This window comes from Pygocentrus nattereri, chromosome 2, assembly GCF_015220715.1.
Source record: "Pygocentrus nattereri isolate fPygNat1 chromosome 2, fPygNat1.pri, whole genome shotgun sequence".
Lineage (NCBI taxonomy): Eukaryota > Metazoa > Chordata > Actinopteri > Characiformes > Serrasalmidae > Pygocentrus > Pygocentrus nattereri.
This window is the reverse complement of record NC_051212.1, coordinates 17,578,347-17,606,007: the sequence shown is the minus strand read 5'-3', so window position 1 is coordinate 17,606,007 and position 27,661 is coordinate 17,578,347. Positions and strand designations below refer to the sequence as shown.

Genomic DNA, 27,661 nt, shown 5'->3' with positions numbered 1-27,661 from the left:
CGTTTTACACAATGAAAATCTCAACCTCCAAGCTTTTATTTTTGTTTATTTTATTATAATAATAATAATAATTATTAAAATAACAATCAGATACACATAAAACATATATACAACAAAAAAAGGCACATTTTTACAGTTTGCACATGTTCACAATTCTCCAGCCGTGGGTTACTGGCTCGGTTCTTCAGAGGGCTCTGTTGTTAACTGGGAGGGGAGAGACAGGCCTTTCTCCTGAGCGTGGCGTCTCCACCGCTCATCATCAGACTCGTGAGTGATGTATCGGCGGCCTATCCGCTGCTCAAACTGACGCAGATCGCACCACAGCTGGAAGTTCTGGAAAGAACAAATATAGGAGACGTCCAGGAAATAGTGGTGAAAATTAAGGCGGCCTCAGTTTCCAGATAATGGCCTTGCTTTGACCTTCTAAACTGGAATTAGCTCTCACACTGTGAGAACACAGCTGGGTGTGTGGACATGTGAGAAGTGAGTTTCAACATTCTTGCAAATAAAAAATATGCCAGATGCACCAATACACCGTTACCCACATGCCATAGCCCAATTTATCCCCCATTTAGGCTGTGTGAACTGTTCCCCACATACATTAATAGGAACACTTCAGTCATTTTACTGCCTCCTGCACTTTGTGTAGTTGTGCACTTTTACCTTGGGTGTGTAAAAATGTGTATATATTATGTGTACATATGTAGTACTGTGCAAAGTCCAGGGAGTCTCAGAAAAACACACTTAGTGCTGAGATACTTTTTTTCTGGGATGTGTAAGACTTTTCACAGCACTGAATGTTCAGTTTTGCTGCACCAAAACTTTGTAGAGCTCAATACAGCTGGACTGGAAACCAGGATTAAGCTAACTGCAAAATTACCTGGAGCCAAGCATGTCCCATAGCTTTACCCACGCTGTACCTGCGCCGGACCACCACCTGCAGCAGGTTATTAATCAGACTCACAGCTGAGAGAAAGAGAGAGAGAGAGAGAGAGAGAGAGAGAGAGAGAGATGGAGAGAATTGGTATTTTTTACTGCAATAGATTACTGAGGCAATAGGCTAAAACCTTTGTCTGCTCTATGATCAGACAAAAAATAAAGGAAACAGAAATCCTACTCCCATGACAGTATATCACAATTTCAAATCATATAAGTTAAGTGATACTTTTTTATTCCCACAAACAGGGAAATTCCACCTCCGCATTTAACCCATCCGTGAAGTGAAACACCACATACACACTAGTGAATACACACACACTAGGGGGCAGTGAGCACACTTGCCCAGAGCGGTGGGCAGCCCTATCCACGGCACCCAGGGAGCAATTGTGGGTTAGGTGTCTTGCTCAAGGACACCTCAGTCACGGACCGTCGGGACTCGGGATCGAACCGGCAACCTTCCGGTCACAGGGCCAGTTCCCTAACCTCCAGCCCAGGACTGCCCTGAGAAAGTCCATTAGAAAGTCCATTTGAGTTTACTTAATGTGGTCTGAGGTACGTGTAATATTATTTTCAGACATGCACCTTACACAATGCTAATTGTCAGAGTAAAATTAGCTACATTAGTCTTGTACCTTCAACCTTCAACAAACATTAAATGTCTTAGCTGAGCAGCTGCATTTGGGGGTATGAGAAAAACATAATTTTTTTTACAGAACTATGGCTTTAAAGTGCCCGTATCCCACAATTTTCTTTAATCTTATTTTTCCCAGTCAGAATGAATTTGTACATCACCATTTTACAACAATCTTTATCCAGTAGAACTAAACCGGCTCTTCTGGTTTCTGTGGCTTTTATATATGTATAGATATAAGATGCATGCCCTGATTGGCTGACTTGTATTGTGCCTTGGAGCTAAACCACAGTAGGCCGGAGAGGTGTAAATATGTAAATGAGTCTATTAAAAAGACATCACAAAAGCAAAGTTACGGCTATGTTATTACCAGGCTGAAGTGGCAAGAATCAGATTTTTTTGCCTTAATATGACACAAATCTGATTTGTTCAGACCCATATATACATGAAAAAATGATCTTTTCAAATCAGACTTGAGCCACTTTCATATGTGTTATTAGATTAGGTACTATCAGAGCAAATCATCTTGGCAGCGCAGAGTTGTTCTGCTAGTTAGTTTTTTTCTGTTCATGACACACGTGGTTCATTTACATGACATTACTGATTAACATGTGTGCATGCAGATTGTTTCAGACAACTGGTTTGTTCACATCAGTGGCAGATCTGAGTCACTTACCTCCACGAATGTGAACCATCAAGTTAGAAACATCAGATCTGAGCAAAAATCGGAATTTAGCGGTGGGCTTTTCAATATGAACATAGCCTTAATTTTTTTTATATATATGGGTTGTATGGACCGGGTGATGAATGGTACATTCTGAGACATTAGTCATGTGTATTTATAATGTCAAGCTATTTTCATTTTTAAAAAGTGAGAATAATTTGTTTATTTCTATTATATTATATTATATACAAAAGTTTAAATACTCCCAGAAAAATAACATTTAGCTGATTTTTAAAATGAAAATGAAGACACATCCTCTACTGGGTACATATTTAAGTATGCCATTTTCTGCTTGTTAGTGCACACTTTCTATATATTTGATAAAACATAAAATATAAATTGTGCCATAACTTTTTAGGCAGTTTTTTCCTGTACGTAAAAGTCAGCAAATAAACATAATCATGCGTTTAAATGTGTAGAACTGTGTTCTCTGTAGAGAATGTGTTTATTTTCACTTAGAAATTCAACAAAACGTTTAATTTGACCAGGGAGTCACAGACATTTCTTATACAGCTGTCTGCCCTTTAAGATCACTGCCAAACTTCAGTTCGTTTAAGCGCTATCCTCTCTCACCCTCCAGAGAAATGAACGACCACGGCTGGCGGGGGAACATGAAGGCAGCGTTGGTGATCTGCTGATGAATGTCCTCATCCTCGTTAAAGGGAAAGGTCCCACTCAGGCTCACGTACAGGATCACCCCAACTGCCCACATGTCCAGAGAGCGGTTGTAGCCATGGCTACTGATGACCTCCGGAGCCAGATACGCAGGGGTGCCCACCACCGAGCGCCGGAAAGACTTCTCACCAATGATGCGGGCGAAACCGAAGTCACAGAGCTTCACCTGAGACACAGAAAGTATGGAATGAGTTAGACTTTTAGATGGAGATTGTTGGCTCAGGCACATTTACAGTAGTTCCCAAAACTATTTAAAAACTTAACCTTTAACAATGAAATCATTTTTAGGGTCTCTAATAAAATGCTTTACATTTTTTAAAACATTTATTTCAGAGAAAAACACTTTTAGCACAACATCAGACTGATGAGAGTCTCTTTGTGTGGAGAAGAAATCCACTCAGACTTTTTTCAGTGGTGTCAGTGAGCTCATGTTTACTGATGGTTATGAACTCAAACCTGCAGCTGGCTTTGGAAGAATACTTTGCCAAAGAGATGCTCAGTACAATCTTGGAATAGTACGTTTAAAATAAATGCTACTTGATTAAAAAAATTCTGTCTGAGCTCAATGAACTCAATGAACAAAGTGTTTCGAATAAGAAATTCAGCAGCCTGTCAATCAGGGCTTGAGCTGGATCACACTGTGTTTTTCTTAGATTTTTTTAAGGCTGTGTTCCTCCCTGTTCCTGAGTAACTATCCATCATTATATATATCCATCAACTATCATTTTAATATCTACAGGCAGACAGCTCTAATTTGCCTTTTAGTTTGTCAGTACTCACAATGTACATACTTGATTATTTCTTTAGTATACCAGCAGCTAGCAAAACGCAGCTTACACCACCAAACATGCGTAAATTGTAACTCTTCCTTTTATACTTAAATAAATTCTCTAAAAAATATATACATTTTATACTAAATAATTCTCTTACAAGCTGGAAAGTTCTAGTCATAGAAATTAACATTTTTCTTTCAGCGCTGTGTACTTTAGACAATGTGCTGAATAATATTAAATAAAGTATCACAACAATATAATTCAAGCCATGTTTTCTCTTGAAGCATTAAAACACATAGATGAAGTGGAATGAATGCTACTTTGATACACTTTTAGAGGTGAAAATAACGTACACCAATGATTCCCAGTCCAGGTCACTGTGTACCCAGCATAACATATTCTAGTCACAAAACACCTGATCCAGGTAAAACTGTAAACCATCTCCTTGCTTATCTGTAACAGTTGGGTAGGAAACTACAAAAGTAAAAAAATATGCGGACTGGTTGAATCCTCAGTCTAAACTGATATCACAAACTAAAACTACATCCCCAAACGTTTGGGAACCCAGGCTCTGTAAGTAGTAAGTAGTGACCAGATACAGACCTGAGGGAATGAGACTGGTGAAGCAAGAAGAACATTCTCAGGTTTGAGGTCACAGTGAGCGATGTGCTTCAAATGCAAGTACCGCAGAGCCTCCAGAATCTACAGATAACATACAGACAGTCATTGACTGCGCCAACAGATAAACAAACATGTTTCTAGAAAAAGATGGTTCACTCAAAATTGTATTTTTTGGGAACGATGAGAGGTTGATAGTAAGGTTGATAAATGATACTGTACCCTTAGCATATAGTTGCTAATTCTTACTTGTTAAGGTTAATAACCAGAATGCAGAGAATATTCTTTCTGAAGATTTTAACCCTCACTTTTAAATATGATGCTGTCTGAATATTAATTTTACTAGAACTTACATTTTTACAGCTTTATACAAAACATTTTGATTGAATGTTTTAGAGCTGTATAATACTACCATCATATGTGTACCTGCAACAAAACTGGATACTGTATTAACCCATTAATGTCCATATGTGACAGTTTGCCTGAGCACAAATCTGAAATAATCATTCAAATAAATCACACTATATGGATAAATTGTGCTTTAGCCACTTAATTGATCATTTTAAATGTAGTATTTTGGTCACATTGGACCTAGTTTGATTTTTAACAAAACAATAGGAAAACTCAGATGTGACCGTGAATAAATGTGTAAAAAGTACGAAATGGTATTAAAGTAAATAAATGCCCAACAATTTTTTTTTTTAAATTTCCGCACTGCAGAGTAATGTATACGTCTTATCTTTTCTAATCTGAGGGGCCTAATATAGAGGCGGGTAAATCTAGTCCTAGTGATTCATAACGCCACAGACTACAGGATGTTCAAACTTTTAACACATGTAACTGCCAGGGGTTGATTATATAGCCGGTCAGAACATGAAAGCAGGAAAAAGACTTGAAAGACTGTAGAAATCAAGTCAAAGGTTTCTTTTAAAGTCCTTTGTTTTCATATATAACAGCAGACAAGAGTGCAGATTTCCCTGAGAACATTAAGGAGACACAAAAGAGGAGTTTCCATGGTTACCTGCATAACCAGGAAGCGTGTGATACGTTCAGGCAGTCGTCCACTTTCATTGGATAAAATCATCTCCAGCATGTCACTATGAAGCTTCTCCATTACGACAAAAGTGCGCTCAGCTGTATCGAACATACCCTCGAGAACAATGACCCCAGGATGGGACAGACTCTGGACATATCCATACGAAAACACAATAAAAACAAACAAATGTTACTCAACATTACCTCTCTTCAGGACCAATATCATTTTTTACACATACAGATTTCAAACACAAGCAACAGATCACTTCTCCTACAAACCTGGAGTATAGAGACCTCGTTTCTGCTCTGAATCTCCTGTTTGGAGGGGAAGCGAGTTTTATCGATGACCTTGATGGCCACTGGCCGGCCTGTCTGTCTGTGAGCACCTTCATACAGACATAACACTGTATTAGTGCTCAGCCCAGCAAAGGCTAAAGCAACAGCTTGTAAGTCACTCAGTGGACTGGAGCTTACCTCCATATACCACTCCAAACTGACCCGATCCCAACACCTCTTCAGAGAAAATCTGATACAGGGCACTAACATCCTGAGAGAAAGCAAGGCAGACAGACTCATATGAAGACCAAAAATACAGACATTAGTCTTGGAATTCTATTATTTATTTATTATTTATTATAATATTTCAAAGGTTTTGCATAATTCAATCAGTGAGATGTAAACAAAGTCTTCCAGAGAGACTTGATTTGAAATGGTGCAATATAGAAAAACTCAATGGCTCCGATTTCTTTACAGTGATGATGATAGGAACCAGGGGTCGCAATGACAACTGCACGAGTATTGCCATCTTCTTTACTAGCAAAAATGACAAAATGACTGAATCTTTTTTGGGTACTATTTTGCATTACAACAGCCTGATATACAGCTCTACCCTGCACACACTTTAGTCCAAAACCTCCTCTAACAACAATCCTAAAACAATGTCTCAGACATCAGCCAGCATATTCATAAACATTATGAGTAACAACTTTCTGTGAGGGAGCTTTTAGAGGCATTAAACACTAGAGAAGTCTGGTTCTCATAACCAATGATTGGGAGCAACAATGACTAGGTTTCTCTAGAATGGAGCACATGAAAGCACTCTGTATAACTTTGTTTACAACTTAATAATATAATTATACCGAAATAAAAAAAATCAGTAGATCAGAAGATCACTTTTAGCTAAATTCTACAATAGCCCCACCCTCATATTCTCCACAGATTACATATTTTCTCTTTTATCATTGTTTATATAAACAGTTTTCATTTACATTCATGAAATGAGTTATAAAAGATAAATATGCTTTGTCTTGTCTACAGACAGAGCAGGGGTGCCAAAGCCTGGTCCTGGAGAGCTACCACACTCCACAGCTTAGTTCCACCTCTAATCCTCTAATCAAAAACAATGGATCCAATTAATGAAGGCCTACAAGAGCACTGAATATTACAGCCACGTGTGTTGGATCTAAACTCCAGTAGAGTAGATCTCCAGAACCAGGACTGAGTATCTATTGGGATAGAGATTATTCTAAATCTCCACACAAGTACAGTACTCACCTGAGTTTCTCCACAAACTGTTCTATCACCTAAAAATACATTAAACATAACAATATATAAAATTTCATGTCATTTCTTTGTACTCACAACTTTTTACTTAAGCCCTTTATAATTATAAACGTAGAGTATATTAATATGATAATAATACAGGGGAGATTGATGGAAATCATTGATGTACTGATGAAAGCTATGTTGTAAAAAGTAAATATTAAGTAATTGGTGAAAAGAATAAAGAAAGCTCTATGTGTGTGTAACCTGCTGATTCTGCCCTGGTGTGGCTTCTAACACTGCAGTCCAGTGGCATTAGGGCTAATCTGATGGTGGCCTCCCAGACCGGTCCCTCTACGTCTGCAAACACATAGTAGACCAGAGAACTCGTCACCAGCTCAAATGATGGGCTGCTGTCGTCTGGCATGGATGGATCAATCAGCTGATCTGGCCCTCGAACCTGCAGCACTTCAGACAGTTGCAGCTCCTGCAGAGCACACAGTAGGCTTATTACAGCTTATCAACACCATATAACAGTACTTGGACACATTAATACAGAATAGCAATACCTTATTAAAGCTTACAACACATTAATGTAGCTTAGAAACTTTGTAATATAGCCTATAAACCACTTATTACAGCTTATGAATATTTTTGCAGTCTGCAAACCCCTATAATACAGCTTATTCTTATAATATTCTACTACATCTTATTAACACCTTATTAGAGCTTTTGAACATAGATTACTTAGGCCCTGATGACAATATTTTAGTTATTAATGGGTAAATGAAAAAAAAATATTCTAATATTCATGTAATATTTTAAAAGATTAATATATTTTTAAATCAGACAGCATTGGACAGAGAAACCTGGAGCACCTTATAGTACTTGGTGCTGTTCTCACTCTGGTACAGTGTGATGCTTTTCCCATCTAGAATCCAGTAGTGCCTTTTCCTCTGTGAGATAAAGTGTGTTTACAGGCATTAATTATAACATACAGTGCAAAACTTTCAATATCATAGCTTTACTCAACACACAAGAGAGAGAGAGAGAGTGTGTGTGTGTGTGTGTGTGTGTGTGTGTGTGTGTGTGTGTGTGTGTGTGTGTGTGTGTGTGTGTGTGTGTGTGTGTGTGTGTGTGTGTGTGTGTGTGTGTGTGTGCGTTTACTCACCAGTGTATCTACATTAGTGTAGTGCAGCAGCCAGCCTTTCTTTAATACTCCACTGGATCTCCTCTTGGTTTGCCTGACTGACTGAACCACTCTCATGAGGGGAATATTACTGCTGAAACACGGACTGAGAGAGAGGAGCAGGAAAGGTAAAGAAGGAGGAGAAAGAAACAAGGACAAAATGATGACAAAAAGAAGAACAAAGAAAATGTAGTAAAATAACGGTGTTTATTTGAATAAAACAGCAAAATAGTTTGACGTTAGTGTAATGTAGTGGTGGCACAAAATAATTTATGTACTTTAGGTGCTCTAAAAGGAATATTTACTCAATTATATTGTACAACTAAATTTAGTATGATGAGCAAAAAGAATTTGTTCTGATTCATATCAAGTGATAAAATCTGTCTCTGTTACAGTCACATGCACAGGTTAGAATACCCCTGGCCAAATTACACATCCTTAAAGATCAGGGAACATTTTTGGCACATTGTAATATACAATTTCTAGTTATTTACTGAGTTTAACATCCATCCATCCATCCATCCTGGAAAAAAATTAAAACATAAAATTTAAAATGTGCCACAACGTTTACACAGGCCATGTTTTATGTTTTTGTCAGTATGTTAACTTCAGCAAATAAACAGCAATTGAAGTCTGTTCTCTGAAGAGGATGTGCTAACTTATTTTCTATGACAACAAAACATATCATTTGACTGGGGTGCCCAAACTTTTGCATACAAGTCTTTACTTGAATAAACATCCAACAGTAATCATTTGAATTTTTTTGACTGCCTGTCATTTTAATACAATTAAATTTTGATTTTCTATTGTTTTGTTAAAAATCAGTGACCCCCATTTGACTTAAAGACTGAATTAAATATGATACATAAGGTGACAAAAAGGTACTTTTCAGACATTTCAGATTTTGTCTGAATGATTTGAAAAATATCTTCAGATCTGTACTCAGTTAAACTCAGACATCACAATATAAAATTTTAAATGTGGACACTGGGGTAAAATGGGCAGAATTGACTGTAATATTATATGTGCACTAATGTAGTAATACCTCATAGTCACTTATCCTAGTATTGTATGCGCACTGATGTAACAGTAACAGCACAGAATCATTTTCTGCAGTGTTGCACATGCTGGTTACCCGATAGAAGGCTGTGGTGGAGACTCCTCCATCAGGTGTGGGAGGTCTTTAAAGCGATACTCTTCATAAATGGCGTTCACTGCTTCAACAGCCATGTCCTCTTCAGACTCCGCCTCCTGACTCACAGCGCTCTCTGTATGGGACACGTGGGAGCATCACACAACACTTCGTACTACAGCCTGATTACAGAAATTCCCAGTTTGTAAGTGAGGTGTAAAGTCTGCTCATCAACTGCTTTGATGGGCACTGTGGGTGTGACGTGATAAAGAGACAGCTGTTAATGTGAATTCATTCTCAGTGAGCAATACGGCTGCTTGTTAACACCTTAACCACTGCTGTGCCACTTTGACCATATATTTATTTATTTTTTCCATTCAGAGAGAGTTTTTGTCATACAGAGAGGGTGACACAGTCTACCATCCATGACAGCTAATATTAAAGTAGTACACAGAAAAGGGAGAGATGGGAAGCCTCTTTTAAACATTCCAAGTCTGCATTACATAATCAGATTAATACATTTTATAACTACATTAATTATTTGTTTTAATATGACAATAAAGCACATTTACATTGGACTTATATTCTGTATTGATAGGTTTAAGTCTTTGAGTTGAGTGCTTCGGGACTTCTATTTTCTTACTTTTTTTAGGAAATAAAATTTGGCAAAAATGTAAAAGGACGCTCTTTCCAGAAAAAAAGGATTGTACCCACAATACTAACATATTTTTAAATCAAATCATAACAATAATGTTGTACGTTTGAGCATGAACGTGTTATTCATTGAAAGTTCAACAAAATGTATGTGCCTGATTTAATAAGCTACAAGCTCAATAAAAATAAACAAACTTTAGCATTTTACAGTGTATACATGCCACAAGAGGCCTAGGAGGCTAAAATCAAACTGTAAGGTGTGTTTCAGGACTGGCAGCAGTGCTAATTCTTCCCGCTTTTTTTAATGTTTGATGTGCTAACAATTCAAAATGACAATTCATTCACTGTACATGGGGTAAAAATGTGAAAACAAAGCTGTGAAAACAACTAAAAACATTTGCAGCATTTGTGATTTGTGCACCAACACCAGTGGTCACTGTACAGGTTTCATATATCCAGCTTGCCAGCCTACAGCAGTTAAACATCACCCATTCAAATTTTAAATCTAAACGTTCTGTCATCTACTACGGTCGTCTATTTCTGTTGTTGCAATATGGCTTTAAATGAATGCTGTGGTGATAAAAATGCTGAGTGGCGTGTCAACGTCACAGAGTGGAATGTTGATGTCGGTGTGTGCCTCCATTAAAAATAATGGTTTTAAAATTCTAGATGCTGCACAACATGAGCAGTGACCTTCAGGAAAAAGGTTAGAAAATGGTCATCTAAGACATGTACCTGACCAACTTCATGACCGAGCCTAATATAACAGACTTGTTTCTGGGAATCACAGCCTTCTAAACCATTCAAAAATCAGACCTGGAAGTCTTGAGGCGGACCTCTGTAGGATGAAGCACCACTGACACACATTCTGAACATCAGTTTCATCATTCCCTGTGATTTTTGACTGGTATGTAGTTTCTGGGTGTGTGTGTGTGTGTGTGTGTGTGTGTGTGTGTGTGTGTGTGTGTGTGTGTGTGTGTGTGTGTGTGTGTGTGTGTGTGTGTGTGTGTGTGTGTGTGTGTGTGTGTACCTTCTCCGTTGGCTCTCTCTCCTCTGCAGTCAGGTGGAACCAGAGGCTCACAGCGCCGATGACAGTTAAACTTGCAGTCTGCAAACAGAAAAAGATTAAAGTTCCAAAAGCTGGTCAGCAAAAAAAAACCTTGGCACATATACTTCTAAAATTCCAGGACCCCACAGACACAACAGCAATATCATCTTAACCAAAGGCAACACAAAACCTCCCACTAGCAATTTCTTCAAAACTGCATTCTTGTGCAGTAGTGAATAAAGCTTGTCTATTATATTTTGACCTATAGGGGCATTCAGGCCTACTACTAGCAGGTCATACTATGTAGTATTCTACAGTGTAGCATTATATCACTCAACCTCCCATGTGGTAGGGATGGACATGAAGTTACTTACATGTGTTACATGTGCTCCTTCAAGAAATTAGACACATGATTTTGCTTCTAAAGGAAGGAGGTTACTGCAATTATAGATTTACAGTGATCTTTGTGCTATAATACCTTCTGATAAACTTCTAAAACCGTTCACCTGAAGGTGTGAACAGTTTTCACTCACCTGAGCACTGCAGACCTTGGCGGAAGAGGCCCTTGAGTAGTTTGTGGCAGTGCTGGCACATAGTGGGCTTGGTGTAGGTGTGGATGTGGAAGGTGTGTGGTACCAGCAGCCTGCTTCCCCTGCCTCCTTCACATACACCCAACCATACCGGCCTGTCTGCCCAGGATGGGGGCCGAGACCGAGATGGCTTAGACAGACTGATCTATACAGAGGAGGAGGAAAAAGGAGGGAAGAGGAGCAATAAAATGTAGGAGAGGCAGAGCACAGTTTAAATGCAGTGGGGGAGAAAAAGACAAGAAGAATGAAAAACATTAAGACAAAACATTCATAATTCAGTAATCAAAAGACCAACAGGATGATTGCTCTTTAATTCCAACAGTTAGTTTTAAGACTTAAAGCAAAGCAACAGTTCAGCTAAATATACAGTGAATGGCGCATAACTAAAAACAGGAGCAGTTTCCTCCCGATATTTGGTGTAGTAGGAAAACTGTCTCTTTTCAGACATGCAGTGGTAGTACCTCCTCCAGGCTGCCTCCGGTGTGGTTGGAGAGTGAGGGTGCACGAGGTCGAGAAGGTGGAAACAGGGACAGACTGGGTCCACAAGGCCTGGACACACGTGAGCAGTCGCTCGGCAACATCAAAGCACAGCGTTTATGAAAATCTAAACCACAGCCTATAGATATAAAAAGATTAATTAAAAGATGAGAATAATGAATAATCAACTCAGAGAGAGGTGAGAAAAGAAACAATGCTCATGAACTCTCAAAAAGCACAAAGCTCAAAATGAAGCCAACAGAAATCCATAAGGTGCAGAAGGCCCAGTGTGTTTTTGTGCCATAAAACATCTACTAAATGTGGTCATTAAGTGCTAAATTAAATCAGAGATGTGTTTGAGGAGAAAAGTCAACAAATTGTGCTGGATGAAGACCTTCTGGGAGTGGAAATGGACATCATGTCATATTTATATATATATATATATATATATATATATATATATATATATATATATGTGGTGTGTGTGTGTGTGTTGGTGTGTGTGTGTATGTATGTATAATAACTTGTGTTAGTATATATTAGGGGTGGGAATCTCTTGGCACCTCATGATTCGATTCAATTACAATTCAGAGGGCTGCAATGCGATTATAAAACGATTATCGATATTTTCTTATACAGGATCTCTTATTTTTCTCAATGTGTGATGACTTGGTACTTTTAAAGCAAAGTATTTGTAATGATCTATAATGAATTCACTTCCAATGTCTTTTATTAATAAGTGATGTGGTAAGTGAACTGGAAGACTCTCATTCACTGCTTTTGTTTGGAGCACATGAGACACTGCTGCCACTCATCTGTGACAAAATGCACAGTTACGGTGAAATAAGATCCAGTGGTCATGAATGTCCACGCAGCACGTTACAGCCATCCTGCCCGTTTTCTTTAGTGATTTTATAACTCGTGTTTTTTTAACTCACTTTGGTCATGTTGTAGAGAGTCAGGGGTGAAGAAGTCTGTCTTTTTTTAATTTTCCCATTCCACCTTAAATGGTGCAGCGTTTACATTCGGCACCGCAGTCAGAATTTAAGGTGGAATGGAAAAATTAGAACAAGAAGTGACTTCAGTCTCATAACAGCCAAGTGATGAGAGACATTTTACAATAAGCTGCTCTACGTCTGAGGAAAAGTTTTCTGGCGGAGACGGGAGGAAAGCTGCTATAGCTGAGGTAAAGCTTAAAGTGGAGCAAAGTAAGTCCATGTTTTCGTTCACAATTTTGTAGCCTATACTAGGACATCAGCACACACTGAGACATACTGGACATTAAATGTTGTGGCTGCCAAAGTGGTTTGATTTTTGTTGAAAGGACAAAATGTCTCTTCTTAACATTTGGGTTGTGACTCCTGATCTAACCTGGCTTTAACACAGAGGGTCGGATTTCTCGCTCATCTAGCTGTGTTTTTGTTATGTGCCACCACAGACTGTCCGGGTGCTGCACTTACCTACTTCCACTTTGTGTTCTGTCAACATTACAGTATAAATTAAGTATTTATAAAATCTATTTTTGACATTTGTGAATCGATTCAGATTCTTTCATGTCCGTATCGCGATGCATCTAAGAATAGATTTTTTCCCGCACCCCTAGAATATATGTGTGTGTGTGTGTGTGTGTGTGTGTGTGTGTGTGTGTATATAAATAACACATATATACATAGGAACTTACACAGGTTACATATGTGTGTGTGTTTGCATGTGTGTAAGCTCCTTATGGTGTATATAGGACTCAGACATATACTATTTTCTTCAATTAACTTCACCAGACATTGCATTTTGTGTCCATGAGGAATAAACAAAAACAATTGTTTGCTCAGTTGTTTCTTGGCCAGTGGTGTGTTATTATGATAGTTTGCACACAAGAAAGACAACAAAAAATCCAATTCAGGATGTGGCATCGGAGCATTTACACTTGGAGCTTCTTGTTATCATCGTTAAACATGAGGACAAACAAGTGTTAAGGTCATTAATCAAAGCAGAGGATTAAAAAGCTGGAAAATCAGAAGAGAGCACAGCTAATGACACAGGCAAAACATTTGGTGTATATAGCACTTAGAAACCCCCTTGAATAGCACCCAGGATGTAGGTACTAACATAGGCACTAAAGTAAGCAAAGAAGGATAACATAAATAGAAGGCTATACCAGCACAAACTTAAGAGTGTTCACCACAAGATCTAAACCACTGGCTAGTCTGCAGAACAGAAAGACCAAAAAGACTGACAGGGCATTTTCACCAACAAGGCGTCAAGGACTTCAAAACCCACTGATAACAGTATTTGCAACAATGCAGTTATGTTGAAGATGATGTTCTTAAAAACAGATATCCAGTTATATTAAAGCCCCCAAAAGGTGAGCAACATGTAATGCCTATGATTCCATGGTGGTTTAATCAATCTAGAGATCAATACTCTTATGTTCTCAAATCAAGACAGAAATTACACCATTTAAATTCAGCCAGCTCCAGGCTTCCTATCCTCACTCCTGTAGCACAAGAATAACTTAAGAATGCATTGCTCTCAATGTAGTTACTGAATAATAAGCCTTTAAAAGTAAAGTATTCACAGCTATTAGTACTTCATTCTTTTTATTTTGCACTTTTGGTGCTTTTGCAGTTTTGTATTTTTTTGCCTTTTAGACTAGGATTAGGTTTCTCAGTCATTAACAGATTATTCCAATCAGAATACTTATTTATTGCGTCCTGTATAGTCATCCCAATATCCAACTGCTTTATTAAACACTGCGTCGTCTCAACATGAGGACAAACCAGTTATATCACTTAAATCAACAGCCAGCTTCAGGCTTCCAACCTTCACTCCACATACTCCACAATACTTCACTCCACACTCAACACATAAATAACTTAAGAATGTAGTGCTTTGCATGTAGTCACTAAGTAATAATACTTAGAATGTAAAAAAATCAGATAATTTAAATGGTTAACCCCTCAAGTTTTATTACACACTTATATAACCTAAGAATAGCTCCATTAGTTTGCATTGAAGTCCATGTAGTTACTGGACAAGGCTTGAAATAAGCCTGGAACGTAAAGGGTTTTAAAGCTCTGATATTCTGTTTGATTATATTCACACTCATTGTATTCACACTCATTGTGCTGCAATGCAGAACCAAGACAACAAAAACTGAGCCACTATCAAAAGACGTAGAGACTGCACTCTATTTAAAATGCAGTGGATTGTTGTATGTTGCAGTTTTGCCATGCTTGCAGGGGACTAAAGGTCTGAACACTACCATTAGCACTCAACAATGAAAACACTACAAGAGTATTTTGCAGAAAAAGAACATGGACGGGCCTGCATGAGAGTAATTCTAGAACTAGGTTTAAAGTCAGGCTTATGGTTGTGGTTTTGGTTAAGTTTGAGGCACAGTACCAAACTTACTCAGGTATGGTTAAGGTTAGCAAAGGTTAACAGAAGTTCATATCTTATTCACAAACGCCACAACTGCACTCTTCAAAATAAAGGCTCCCTAATGGCTCTGGCTTGGATATACAGTTCTAGGAAAACCTCTAATTGGTACAGAAGAAGAAGGTTCTTCACACATATCTCATTCATAAGATGAAAAGGTTCTTTAGGGAACCTAAAAGATGAAACGTTCCAGTGAATCATCTTTCAGGCCTTTTTACTTTTAAGAGTCTATAGCTAAATGCATGTGTGTGGGTGTAAGAGAGTTACCTTCACATTTTAAGCCCTGCCGGACGAGCCCCCACAACATCTCCCCACAGTGGTGGCAAAACGTAGGCGTGCGATATGACTGGACCACCAAAGAATGGGGGCGGAACTTCACCTCCGTTACTGAAGCAGAAGCTGAAGAGATGGAATTGATTGACCGACTGTCTGTGGAAACTTACTGACAGCGCATTTTGATATTCAAGAAAAAAATTGCTAAATGTATGAGGCTCAGGGTGCAGGTGTGTGCAGTACTGTGCAGAAGTCAGAGACCACTCTTCATTTGTTTCATATCCAGTCAAAACAGCTATTAAGGACAAGTTATTCACTTCTAAGTGTCCAGAAAAAAAGAGCGGAAAACAAATATTTAATAAAAAATTACACAGAGGCCTCAACACTTACACATATCAAGTTTTATGTAATTTATGTAAATATATGTACATTTTTTGTATTCCATGTGTCCTTTAAGGAGACTCGCTTTCAATTTTTCATAGAAATCTGTAAGAATTTTTTTCCACACCTTCAAAGTTCAGTTTTAGAAGTTGTTTGCATTTTCTGCTTCTTATGATCCAAATAGGGCGGCACGGTGGCTTGGTGGGTAGCACTGTCGCCTCACAGCGAGGAGGGCCTGGGTTCGATTCCCCGGCTGGGCGGCCGGGGTCCTCTCTGTGTGGAGTTTGCATGTTCTCCCCGTGTCTGCGTGGGTTTCCTCCGGGTTCTCCGGTTTCCTCCCACAGTCCAAAGACATGCAGTCAGGCCAATTGGACATGCTACATTGCCCCTAGGTGTGAGTGTGTGAGTGACTGTCTGTGTCTGTCTGTCTGCCCTGCGATGGACTGGCGACCTGTCCAGGGTGTATCCTGCCTTCCGCCCGAAGACTGCTGGGATAGGCTCCAGCACCCCCCCGCGACCCTGACGGAGAAGCGGCTTAGATAATGGATGGATGGATGGATGATCCAAATAAGCCCAAACACCATTTAGCAGCATTGAGGTCTGGTTGAGGGGTAGCCAGTCTTCTTTGTTTGATTTGCCAATGTTTTTCTTTTTGGATATTTCCTTTTCTCAGTGAGGGCTTCTTCACAGCCAGTCATCCTTTCAGACTTGTAGTGTTGAGTTGTCTTCTCACAGTGGAAGGATGGACAGAAACACTTGTGGATTTTTTTTAGATCTAAAGCAAGAGTGGAGCTTGATTTTCTCCTCTTTCTCAAAGATGAAAGCTTTACTGTTTATCTGATGGTGACAGGTACAGTGGTCTTCTGGGTATTACATGGTTGTTAGGGGTCCATTTTCTCTGTAACTTTTAATACTTTTTTTGTACTATAATTTTGTTATATTTACTATAACTTTGTCTTATATCTAATCTCCTTTCATTACGTTTAATGTGTTTTATATCTAATCTTCTTCTACCTAATCCAATGCATTTCACATATAATCTCCTTTTATCTAATCAAAGGCATTTTATGTCTAATCTCCTTTTATCTAATCTAATGCATCTCATATCTAATCTCCTTTTATCTCATCTATTGCATTTTACAGCTAATCTCATCTAATGTAATTGAATGCATTTTATGACTAATCTCCTTTCATCTAAGTATACCAAAGTATCTCATATCTGATCTCCTCCAGAAATTATTTAAGGGCTGTATGACTGGAAATGAAGTGTTGCCTCTGTGTTTTGCACAATACTAAATGTTTACTGCATAAATATATGTATACATGCTTGAGTGTGCGTGTGTGCGTGTGTGTGTGTGTGTGTGTGTGTGTGTGTGTGTGTGTGTGTGTGTGTACACTGACCAGCGAGTACCACCTCCACCAGGTCTCCGTCTTGCAAGTAGTGTTGCTCTGTGAGTCTGTGTAATATCTGGTCTGAGTTGGGGTCATGTCTGAACAGCAGCAGCTTTTCACCAACACCTATTACACTCCAGTCAGGAGCCTGGACCACCAGAGAGAAATGCACACACACACACATGTTAGTCATATGGACTGAAAAGGAAAAAACCTCAGAATTTAGAGAGACTGAACATCTGAACCCTTTTACGATACACACAATACAGTTTGCCACAAAGAAAGCTGTACTGCATATCAGAGATGACACGATACTATTTTACTTTTCCGTTGTCGATAATGAAACCCCATCTGATTTTTATTCTTTAAAAAATGCTAAGGTTTAAGCGAAGGTGAGCTATTTTTAACTGAAGCATTTCACTTTGCATGAGCTTCTAAAGATATCAAGTTCAAACTGCTCAAAACACTCTACAGTAAGAAATACATAGCTGACAACATCACATCACACAGAGTGAGTGTGAGCTATTTCAAAATAGATCTGCTGCAGGACTGCTTTTCTGCTGATACTGGCTCAATAAGAATGTAAAGGATCAACTGATTCAGCTTACCATCAAATGAACAATTGGTTGGTCAATACTACTGTTAAAAACCTTTTTAAAAAAATTTCATTTGATTCAATTTCCAATAACTGTTGTTATTTGAATAGGTGGTTTTGATTGTGTATTGTTTTTGAATTTTTTAGAAGGATGCACAAGGCAATTGTTTCTGCTTGATAGGCCTATTAGCGTGCAGCTAAAATAGTGATGTTCAGGACACTGAGAAGACAAAAGCACAACCACAACAGTATCAAAAGCAAAGATCCACATATGATAAGTCTGAAAGTCTGATGATGGATGGCAGTGGCTTTCCTGACCTAAAGCTTGTCCCAGTCAAGATACACTATATTGTCAGAAGTATTCGCTCACCCATCCACATCATTGAATTCAGGTGTTCCAATCACACAGGTGTATAAAACCAAGCCCCTAGGCCTGCAGACTGCTTCTACAAACATTAGTGAAAGAATGGGTCGCTCTCAGGAGCTCAGTGAATTCCAGCGTGGTACCGTGATGGGATGCCACCTGTGCAACAGATCCAGTCATGAAATTTCCTCACTACTAAATATTCCACAGTCAACTTTCAGTGATATTATAACAAAGTGGAAGCGATTAGGAATGACAGCAACTCAGCCATGAAGTGGTAGAATCATGTAAAATGACAGAGCGGTCAGCGGATGCAGTCAATCGCTACAGACCTCCAAACTTCATGTGGCCTTCAGATTAGCTCAAGAACATTGTGTAGAGAGCTTCATTTACAAGCTTAAATCAACTCAGCGGCAAATTGCCAGGTTTAGATGTGTTAACAGCAGGAAAATCACTCTAGGACTGCAGTTCACCACCCTGATGTTAGAGGCATTCAAATCTTGAGACGCCTGGTTCCTATCACCACCACCATGAATAATTCTAGCTCTGTAAGTTTCTCTAGAACTGTCAAAGCAGTCTGAATTACTTCATCAAAGAGAATCAAAGAGGTTTTTACTTTTTTGGTCATCCAATTATGAACGTATCATAGTTATCAACCCCTCAGTTTAAACAAAGTGAGGTTCGTACACAGAGTCTGTTTAATATGGTTTCTGGCCATTTGCTTCAGATACATGCTGATTTCTGGCCCCATCTATCAGTACTACCAAGGTACGCTTTTTTAATATCTTAGTGCATTAATACAGAATTTAGCTGATGTGTATACTCATATGTGTGTACATGTTAAGTATTTTACAATAGCTTTGAACTATCTGTTTCATAATTGATTAGTTGATGGGTCGCATCCTAGATTTAAGGCTCTCCTGTTAACAAGCAATTGTAGACTAATGGTTAACAGTCAAAAGAATTTGCCAAAATTAACATGCCTAACCAATACACATGAATATTGATTTGACATCTCTATATGACTGTAAAATATGAAAAATCATTTAATTTTAGACTTGGACTTTTAGACTAGGTCTGGAAAATCAGCCATGAAGTGTGGCCAACACTTCAATTCCTCACACTTATTACTAAATAAGTGAAAATGAAAAATGGTGATCTAATCAAGTGTAACAGCACTATAACCAATATAAAACATGAACTGTACCATATATCCCATTTTTACCAGCAACAAAAACACAATTAAAATATGTGCAAAGTGTTTGTCGAGTCTTACGCTAGGAATTATAACCACCACGGGCACAAACCACTTTTTAACACTGAAACCTTGAATATCGGCCTTCAGCATTTTTACCTGAAGCACACCACTGAAGATGATCATGTGACAGCAGGTTATCATGGTCAATCAACACAAACACTGTACTACCCCACAAGCAGAACTACACAGCTAAAAACGTCACATGGTGTGAGTGTGTGATATTTCAGGATAGATTTGTTAGGTTTGGATCAGATGAATTCATCCTTCCCCTCCGATATTCAATTCTCTACTGGTATCAACCCAATACTGATGCCCATAGATACCGTTATCCCAAATTATAAAGTATAATTATAAGTGAACTGCTCTGTGGACTCCACAAAAGATGGCATATGAGAGACCGTTGGAGGAAAGTGAGGGATGCATAATTGATACAGACTTAAATTTAAATTTTTTACACAGCTCAGCTCAGTGAAGTCAGATAATCATCAGTCTTTGATCTGCACTGCAGCAAGCTGAGTGTGTAAGCAGGTCAGACAGTATGTACAGAGCCGTGCTGCAGGCCTGCTGGAGGTGGAGACATACTCAGGCCTTTAAATGTCAAATCAAGAGGAAATGACTCAAAAACAGAGAAAGAGAGTGGCAGACAAAAGAAAGAAAGAAAAAGAAAAAGAGTGACAGACCAGAGAGCGAGAGAGTGGGGAGAGTGGGTAGGATGCTGCATCACCTAGACAGAGACAGAGAGAGAGAGAGAGAGAGAGAGAGAGAGAGAGAGAGAGAGAGAGAGAGAGAGAGAGAGAGAGAGAGAGAGAGAGAGAGAGAGAGAGAGAAAGGATGAGGTAGTTCAGCCTGCGGAGGAGGATAACTTCCTAATTTCACTCCACTTGCTAGGAATGAGTCAAAAAATGGTTAAATAAATGCTGGGTGTCAGAGATTAATACCAGCACAGATTTTCGGTGAACTGAATGTCGTCAGCAGAGGCATGAAGACGTGTGTTTGTTTTTTTTTAAACTTTGAGGAGGTATGTGTGCAGCCTTCTTCCCTGCCCTGGTGAGCAATGTTGTGTGTGACGCCCCAAATTCCTACTACACTCAGAAATGAGCAATAAATTCACCTCAGTGCTTCATTGTTCATTGTGTGCTGTTCTGTGTTCACAGAAAAAAACACATTTATCTCAAATTGTAACAGATCACTGCACATAAACAGCTGCATAGAAAGGCACTGTCAACAGAACGGGACACTCTGTAGCAGCTGTGCATGGCCTAAGGTCACCATGATCAACACTGAGTGTCAGCTAAAGGGATTCGAAGCCCCCCAGCAGGAGTAGGCTGTGAAGCAGTGGAGCTGTGCTCTCTGGAGTGATGGAGCTCCATCCAACATCTTGGGAAGTGGAGCTTGATCAGTATGTGACTTCACTGATTGTATCTAAATGCAATCACATCCTCACAGCAATGTTCCAACATCTAGAGTAAAGCCTTCCAGGAGGAAGACTTTATATATATATATATATAATTCAGAAGTTTAGATGTGAACAAAGTCAAAGTGATTCAAAGTGGTTTAATGTGAAATGGTTCATTGCAGAGATTCCTTTACAGAAGTGGTGATAGGAACCAGGGATCGTGATGACTACAACACAAACCAAGCCGGTTTTTGTATTAGCCATTGTATTTGTGAATGTTTAATAACTTTTCTGTGAGGGGGCTTTCAGAGACATCACACTCTTCACGTCTGGATACATTACAAAAATTCTGACTTGGTATGTTTCTTTAAAATGCAGCGCTGTACATCAGACCAGTCCTAATGACCTGGGTAACACAACACAAGTAATGCAGACTGATGCCTCACAGGCTGAGTAAATAGTTAGCAATGACTTTGAGATTCATTTAATCGCTACCGTGTTATCTCGAGCTACATCAGCATCTCAGAAGCCAGCTCTAAACAGCGATGAAAAACTGTCCGCAGCAATCTGCTGACAGGTGTGCAGCGCTAACAGTAAGTTTAGACTCTCAGATCTTTTCTTATCTGTAAACATGAACACTTCTTCACAAACGACGCATACAGAAATGTGATATTTCTCTGCAGGCTGTGTGCGGAGTCTCCTAATCACTATTCCCTCCACTGGAGCACCATTCTGAACACTATTGTAGGGAACAGAATTAATGGTTCTAGCAGTGTTCCCTGTGACAGAAGGCACATTCTGTCATCTAAACGCACAAAACACCATAACATCAGTCAACCAAACCAAAGGACACAGTGCATTAGGGGTAATTCTTGTACAATGTTTCTACACTACCTACTGCGGTCTCAACATTAATTATTTTGATTGTTTTCACAAAAGTGACTTAAAAAATGATATCCACAGTAGTGAAATCTGAACAATTAAAACAATTTTACATTTGAAAATAGCCCAAGAACTAGATACTAAGAATGCAGAGGGATATCAGAATCATATCAATGTCAGCATATCATTTAAAAGGAAAAAAAACAGGTGATTAGATTCGACTGATGTTTCTGACAGATATCTGATGGATTTACTGTACTCTGGAAAAGCAGAACGTTTACGTGATGTTGGGTTACTATGCTTTAATATCCGCTTATTACTCATTTTTTTGCATCTCTAACCAGTGGTGGACAGTAACTAAGTAAATGCAATTCGTTACTGTACTTAAGTCGTTTTTTTGTGTATCTGTATTTTACTGTATTTCCATTTTGGGCGACTTTTTACTTTCACTCCACTACATTTCAAGTCAAATATCTCACTTTTTGCTCCACTACATTATAAGAAATCTGTCGTTCCTTTTGGCTTATGTACGTATTGAAACATAACATGTCAAAACAAAAGAAGTGTGAAGCAGGAACACCAATCAGGGCACAGCGGTCACTTTGTTTTGAGTTTGTTTTGACCTGCTGGACATACAGACCGACTGCAAGCACACGGTTCAATGTCAGTGCAGCAGTGTAAAATTGAAAGCATAACACAGTGAAAACATAAATGATGAACTAACCTAACTTTGTGTAAATAGACCACAATATAGAGATATGTCCACATATGCAGTCGTGACTGACTGTGTCTTTTTTCTGAATTTATACAAACACTATTTCATTTTATAGTAAATTAGTTTTGGCTGGTTTATGTTTATAACCAGAGACCTACAGATGCCGTTTAGTAAAGGAGCTCATCTGTGATCCTGAGTTTAAAGCCAGCTTTTATTAAACTTAAACTTGTAACTAAGTTGTAAATAAATCTTAAACTGAAACTTGTGCTTGTGTGTAAAAGTGATTTCAGAGCCACTCAGTTCTCCCTGATGGAAACTGTTGGTCTTCAGTGGTTTGTGCTTATGATCATTTTAATTGACGTCAGTGTCACTAATTAATGACGTTCTATTAAAAGACTGGTTTACCAAGAGAGACACTGGAGGAGTTTCACCTAAACTGAGTTCATGAAGCCAGTCTGGTTATAAAACTGATAACAGGACATCAGAGCCAGAATTAACCTTTTAGTACTTTTACTTTCGATACTTAAGTACATTTGAAGGCAAATACCTTTGTACTTTTACTCAAGTGGAGGTCTAAAGGGAGGAATTTCTACTTTTATTGGAGTAGTCTTTTGCCTTGGGTATCTCAACTAACACAAGTGCATGATTTATGTACTTCATCCACCTCAGGCTGTAACCCTACAGACATAAACACTGTATTTCTCTGTAATGCTGACCCAGGGGGTTAGTTCCAATTTCCTCATTTTATGAATGCGTGTGTTGCAGCAAGGGTATTGCAAGATATGTACAGTTAAAAATATTGAATATATTGGGCATCGGCACACAGTTCCTGTATCAGTACATTCCAAAAGGATATTAGCCATACACAAATGCCAAACTCTCAATTTAGTGCATTATACAGTAAATAAGGCATAGTTTTACACATAGTCCCAGAGCATGAGACATCTATTAACAGCAATGTGGGAAAGTTTTTTAAGTTGTAGATGCTGAGACTTCAAGTGGCATATATGTGACGCAAACAACGCTTTTGCTGATTAACATCAGACAATAATAATCGGATTTCTGCAGTTATCTGATTATTTAAAAGGTCATGTAAACAGCACACTCCAATTTCTTAGATTGGAGTAAGTTCTAGAAATCCGATTAGCTCTATAATCAGAATTGTCAGTGCATGTAACCTCTTACCCGGATTTCTCTTGGATTTCTCAGTCTGCGTGTTGAACAGATTACTGAAAAAATCCTGCAGTTATTGGATAATTGAGTGCATGTAAATGCATTCAGTGTTATAATGAGGCAAAAGATGGCAACACATACAGTACATTAAACTAAACACATCATTCATTGTGAACACATAACATTGCTGACACATCACAACACGGACACACATCATCACTGTTCTCTTGTTCAAGATGAACTTTGCGCTAACGAGCTCAGTGGTGACCAATCAGATTGTTGATATGTGGCACGGTAACCAGTCACGGCCACAGTCACATAGTGGAATTATGGAACACGCAGAGTGGGAGACATAACGGTTTATAACAGCTTCATTAATATGTTAGATGATTAAAGTTTAAAAACAATATTAGGCTGCTTTGTGGCTTAGAACTGTCTGCTATCTCTGCATAGACTGTCTGTCTTTGTATCTCCTGTGAGTCTTTTAGTGACACGGCCCCAAAGCTGCCAACGGTCACTGTAATGAAAATACAGCATTCACTTACACACGTATACACACACGTTTTCTAAGCCACTTATATTTCTGCAGCACCCTCTGTTCCCCCTACTTCCTGCATCCCTGTGTATTATTTTTTAAGAGGTACTCCCTTCCACTGTACTTAAATTATTAAGATGTAAATATAGTCATTCAAAGTGGATTGATCCATTGTAGAAACACTTAATGAGTCAGAACTGTTTACAGTGGTGGTGATAGGATCCAAAGGCATAGAGTTTAATGCTTTTAAATGCTCCATCACACAAGATTCGTAGAGGAAATGGCAACATGTACACTGCACATGCCAGAGACACTGTATTATGACAAGTTTGGAGTTAAGATTTTTTGCCTAAAGTATTGACAGAAAGGTACATGCAACAATACCATCATCAGCATTACATGTAAAAACTCAGAAAACTTGTAGATTTTGAGTCTTTGGTAGGAAATAGCTACATATGTATTGTATGCATTGCAACCCCTGGTTCCCATCTCCCCCACTGTAAAGAAATCAGAGTTGGAAAGTTTCTCTACAGTTAATTGCTTTTACAACAAACCACCCTGAATGACTTTGTTTATACCTGAAATATGCAGGAACTTTCAACAACAGGTGGAATTCCCCTTTACGATTACCGCTGGCTGATGTTCAGTATAGAGAATAAGCCTCTTGATTTGAAGGCAGCAGGTCTAGCACAGAGCTCAAGAATGAAATATGAAATGAACCTGAGAGCATGTGTGCATATACATTAAATGTCTCCTAAATGTGTGTCCAGCAGTGGAAAGCCTGCAGAGATCAAGCAAAAGAGAGGAAGAGCAAGGCGAGTGTGTGTGTTTGAGTGGTGGAGAGGCGTCTGTGGTCGGAAAGTTAGCTACAAAGCCTTCAAACCACACCAGTCAGCCTGAGAGCAGCACACTCACGTAGGTGAACTACTATGTGCGAGTTTGTGCGTCTGCCTGCACGTATTAAAGAAACATTCTGTGGATCATCAGAGGGACAACAGAGCGATACAGTAACCTCCACAGAATACGTTCACACCCTGGAGAGAGTCTAACAGTTTGCAGGGTCCAAAAGCCATTAAGCCTAACACCTTTGAGTATGGAAAAGGTGTGAGGTATTGATCTAAAGGCAATGATTTAGCTGCAATGTCTTTGAAATCTTCAGTAAAACATGTGCTCACGTTTTAGCCAAAATATTTTCATTATGTGAAAAAAAATAAAAAGCATGCTGCATTGTTTTTATTTAGTGCATATTCCACTACTGAGTCATACTAAGCCTGTCAAGATGAGTGAATTTTAGCTGATGATTAATTGCAGTGAACAGTTGTCTTTGTTTGTTTAATGTATGCACCTATTAAAGGGCCCATATCCTATCTCATTTACAAAAAAGCAAAAAAAAAACCTGTTTCATTCTAAGGGATGAAGAAAAGTTGTCTACGAAACATACCATGCATGGAAGATTGGAAACAGACAGTATAAAAACACTGCATTTTTGCTCCAAATCCGCAATTTGATGATGTCATGCAAGTGCACTCATGCTTTATTTGAATGCTGCTGTACAGCTGTACCAAAATGTCGTAGCATAGTTATGCATGTGTCATTGTGCTAAATGGCCAGTTACACCTTACTTTCAACGTCGCACTTTATTTGGTTTACATTATTTAAATAGGCAACACATTTTTCATTTAAGAATGTAAGTTTATATTTTTTAAAATGCCAATATGGCCAATTAAAGAACAAATAACACTATTTATATATTTAATTTGGCTAATAGAAAGTTCAAGCCATGTGCTGTATGTCTGATATGTTCAGTCAAGTTCAAAAAAGGCTAATAAAACTCAGCCATCAGTAGGTTTTTCTTTAAAGAAACTGGAGTCAGCCATTAAAGTTCATGATCGGAGCATCCCGAGTCCTCCTTAGGCGAGAAGTAGTATCCTCTGCCTTAAGCAGGTTTCTACAAATATGCAGCGCAGTGGATGCGTCTCAGAGGCCATAAATCTCTGTACTTGGCTAATATTAACCTGAATGGTGTTTAAGTAAATTTATCACTCCGCAAAACCCAACCTCTACTAAAGGAAGGCCTCCCATGATGCCAACATCTCTGTAAAAATCAGACCAAACCAACTGAGTCAGTTTTGAAAAAGGTTTGAAATATTAAATCACAAAAGACGTTTTACCCAAAGCGCCATTGAAACAGTAAACAGCCGAAAATGACAACAACAAAAAAAACACAAAAAAAACAAACAAAACCAAAAAAAGGAAAAACTAGTAAAGGACGACAGATTGGAAAATAACAAGATGGAATAAGGAGCAAATCCATCAGAACATGGACAAAGATATGGCAGAGTTTGTAATGTTTGGCACAGAACTGCGTAACTAAAAGTACAGTCGAGGGTCCTGTGGCAAACTTATATTGGTACTTGTAGTAATATAATTCAAACACCAGACTACAGGATTGTCATATTGAGTGCTGCTTGTATAATAAGATAATCACTAGTCATGTTTAATAGTACTACCTTCTTCTCGATGATCTCTGCTGCCAGTTTCTTTGCGCTTCTGAAACTCAGCCGGCCCTCGGGCACTTTGACTCCCTCTTTGAACAGGCCAATCTGGAAGACGACACAGATGGGACCTCGATGGGCCGACTCTGTCCCCATGGACATCTCCGATAAACAACCTTAAGAGACAGGTAAGAGATATTTCGGTCAATTCTGAACCTTCCTAAGAAGTAGCAGGTATTTCTTTGATGTATTGAAAAGGCAAAGACAGTGCTACATGCTGTTGTCTTTTAAAAAAAGGCTGCACTGTAGTGGCTGTATTAGAAGAAAGTTCGCAGCATGGCAAGCAGAGCAAGTGTGAAAAGATGTCAAGCAAGAGTAAAACCAAAATAAATGAACAAAAGTATCTCATTTCCTGTTGCCTTACACTCTCAGTACAGATTTTTGGAATGCAGGCCATCAAACATTACATGTACGCACACAGAGGAAGCTGTGACTGTCAGAGAAGACTTACTGAAGTGTGAGGCATCCCAGATGGGGTCAAAGGCAGAAGTGTGCAAAAAACGCTACATGATGTAGAAGACACTTACTGGAAATGCCAGAGTCCAGCGAGTCCAGCTCCACCCTCGCAGGCTGGTGGTTCACACCAGCAGCCATTTTCTCTCACCTTGGTGAGGGAGAAACAACACCTCTCTGCAGCTCGCTTTGTTTTCTGCTGCTTCTCATCTCACACTGGCTTC

At 38.8% G+C, this 27,661-nt stretch overlaps 1 protein-coding gene across 3 annotated transcripts; it reads right to left on the bottom strand.

Moving 5' to 3' along the window:
• Positions 1–95: 95 nt before the first annotated feature.
• Positions 96–27,661, bottom strand: prkd4 (protein kinase D4). Of its 3 annotated transcripts, none has more exons than XM_037546911.1 (19): positions 27,512–27,661; positions 26,940–27,100; positions 17,521–17,659; positions 15,733–15,864; positions 12,012–12,166; positions 11,494–11,695; positions 10,943–11,020; positions 9,262–9,394; positions 8,109–8,232; positions 7,816–7,893; positions 7,205–7,424; positions 6,950–6,978; positions 5,870–5,942; positions 5,675–5,781; positions 5,382–5,543; positions 4,346–4,444; positions 2,868–3,135; positions 881–966; positions 96–333 (listed from the first exon to the last, which is right to left on the bottom strand). In XM_037546911.1, exons 1-19 carry the CDS (start codon positions 27,576–27,578, stop codon positions 169–171), a joined length of 2,478 nt encoding a protein of 825 aa, XP_037402808.1. In that variant the 5' UTR covers positions 27,579–27,661; the 3' UTR covers positions 96–168. The 3 variants fall into 3 exon arrangements, with proteins under 3 accessions (XP_037402808.1, XP_037402809.1, XP_037402810.1); XM_037546912.1 differs by having other exon boundaries at positions 27,436–27,512; XM_037546913.1 differs by lacking the exon at positions 27,512–27,661 and adding an exon at positions 27,349–27,366.

Bases quoted from the DNA above. Each gene is read 5' to 3' on its own strand.
- prkd4 (XM_037546911.1), bottom strand. From the start codon at position 27,578: ATGGCTGCTGGTGTGAACCACCAGCCTGCGAGGGTGGAGCTGGACTCG. The intron at 17,660-26,939 runs GTAGTACTATTA...CTGGTGGTCCAG, and splicing joins CAGAGATCATCGAGAAGAAG to GCTCCTGACTGGAGTGTAAT. The intron at 12,167-15,732 runs GTAACTCTCTTA...TTATATCTATAG, and splicing joins GCAGGGCTTAAAATGTGAAG to GCTGTGGTTTAGATTTTCAT.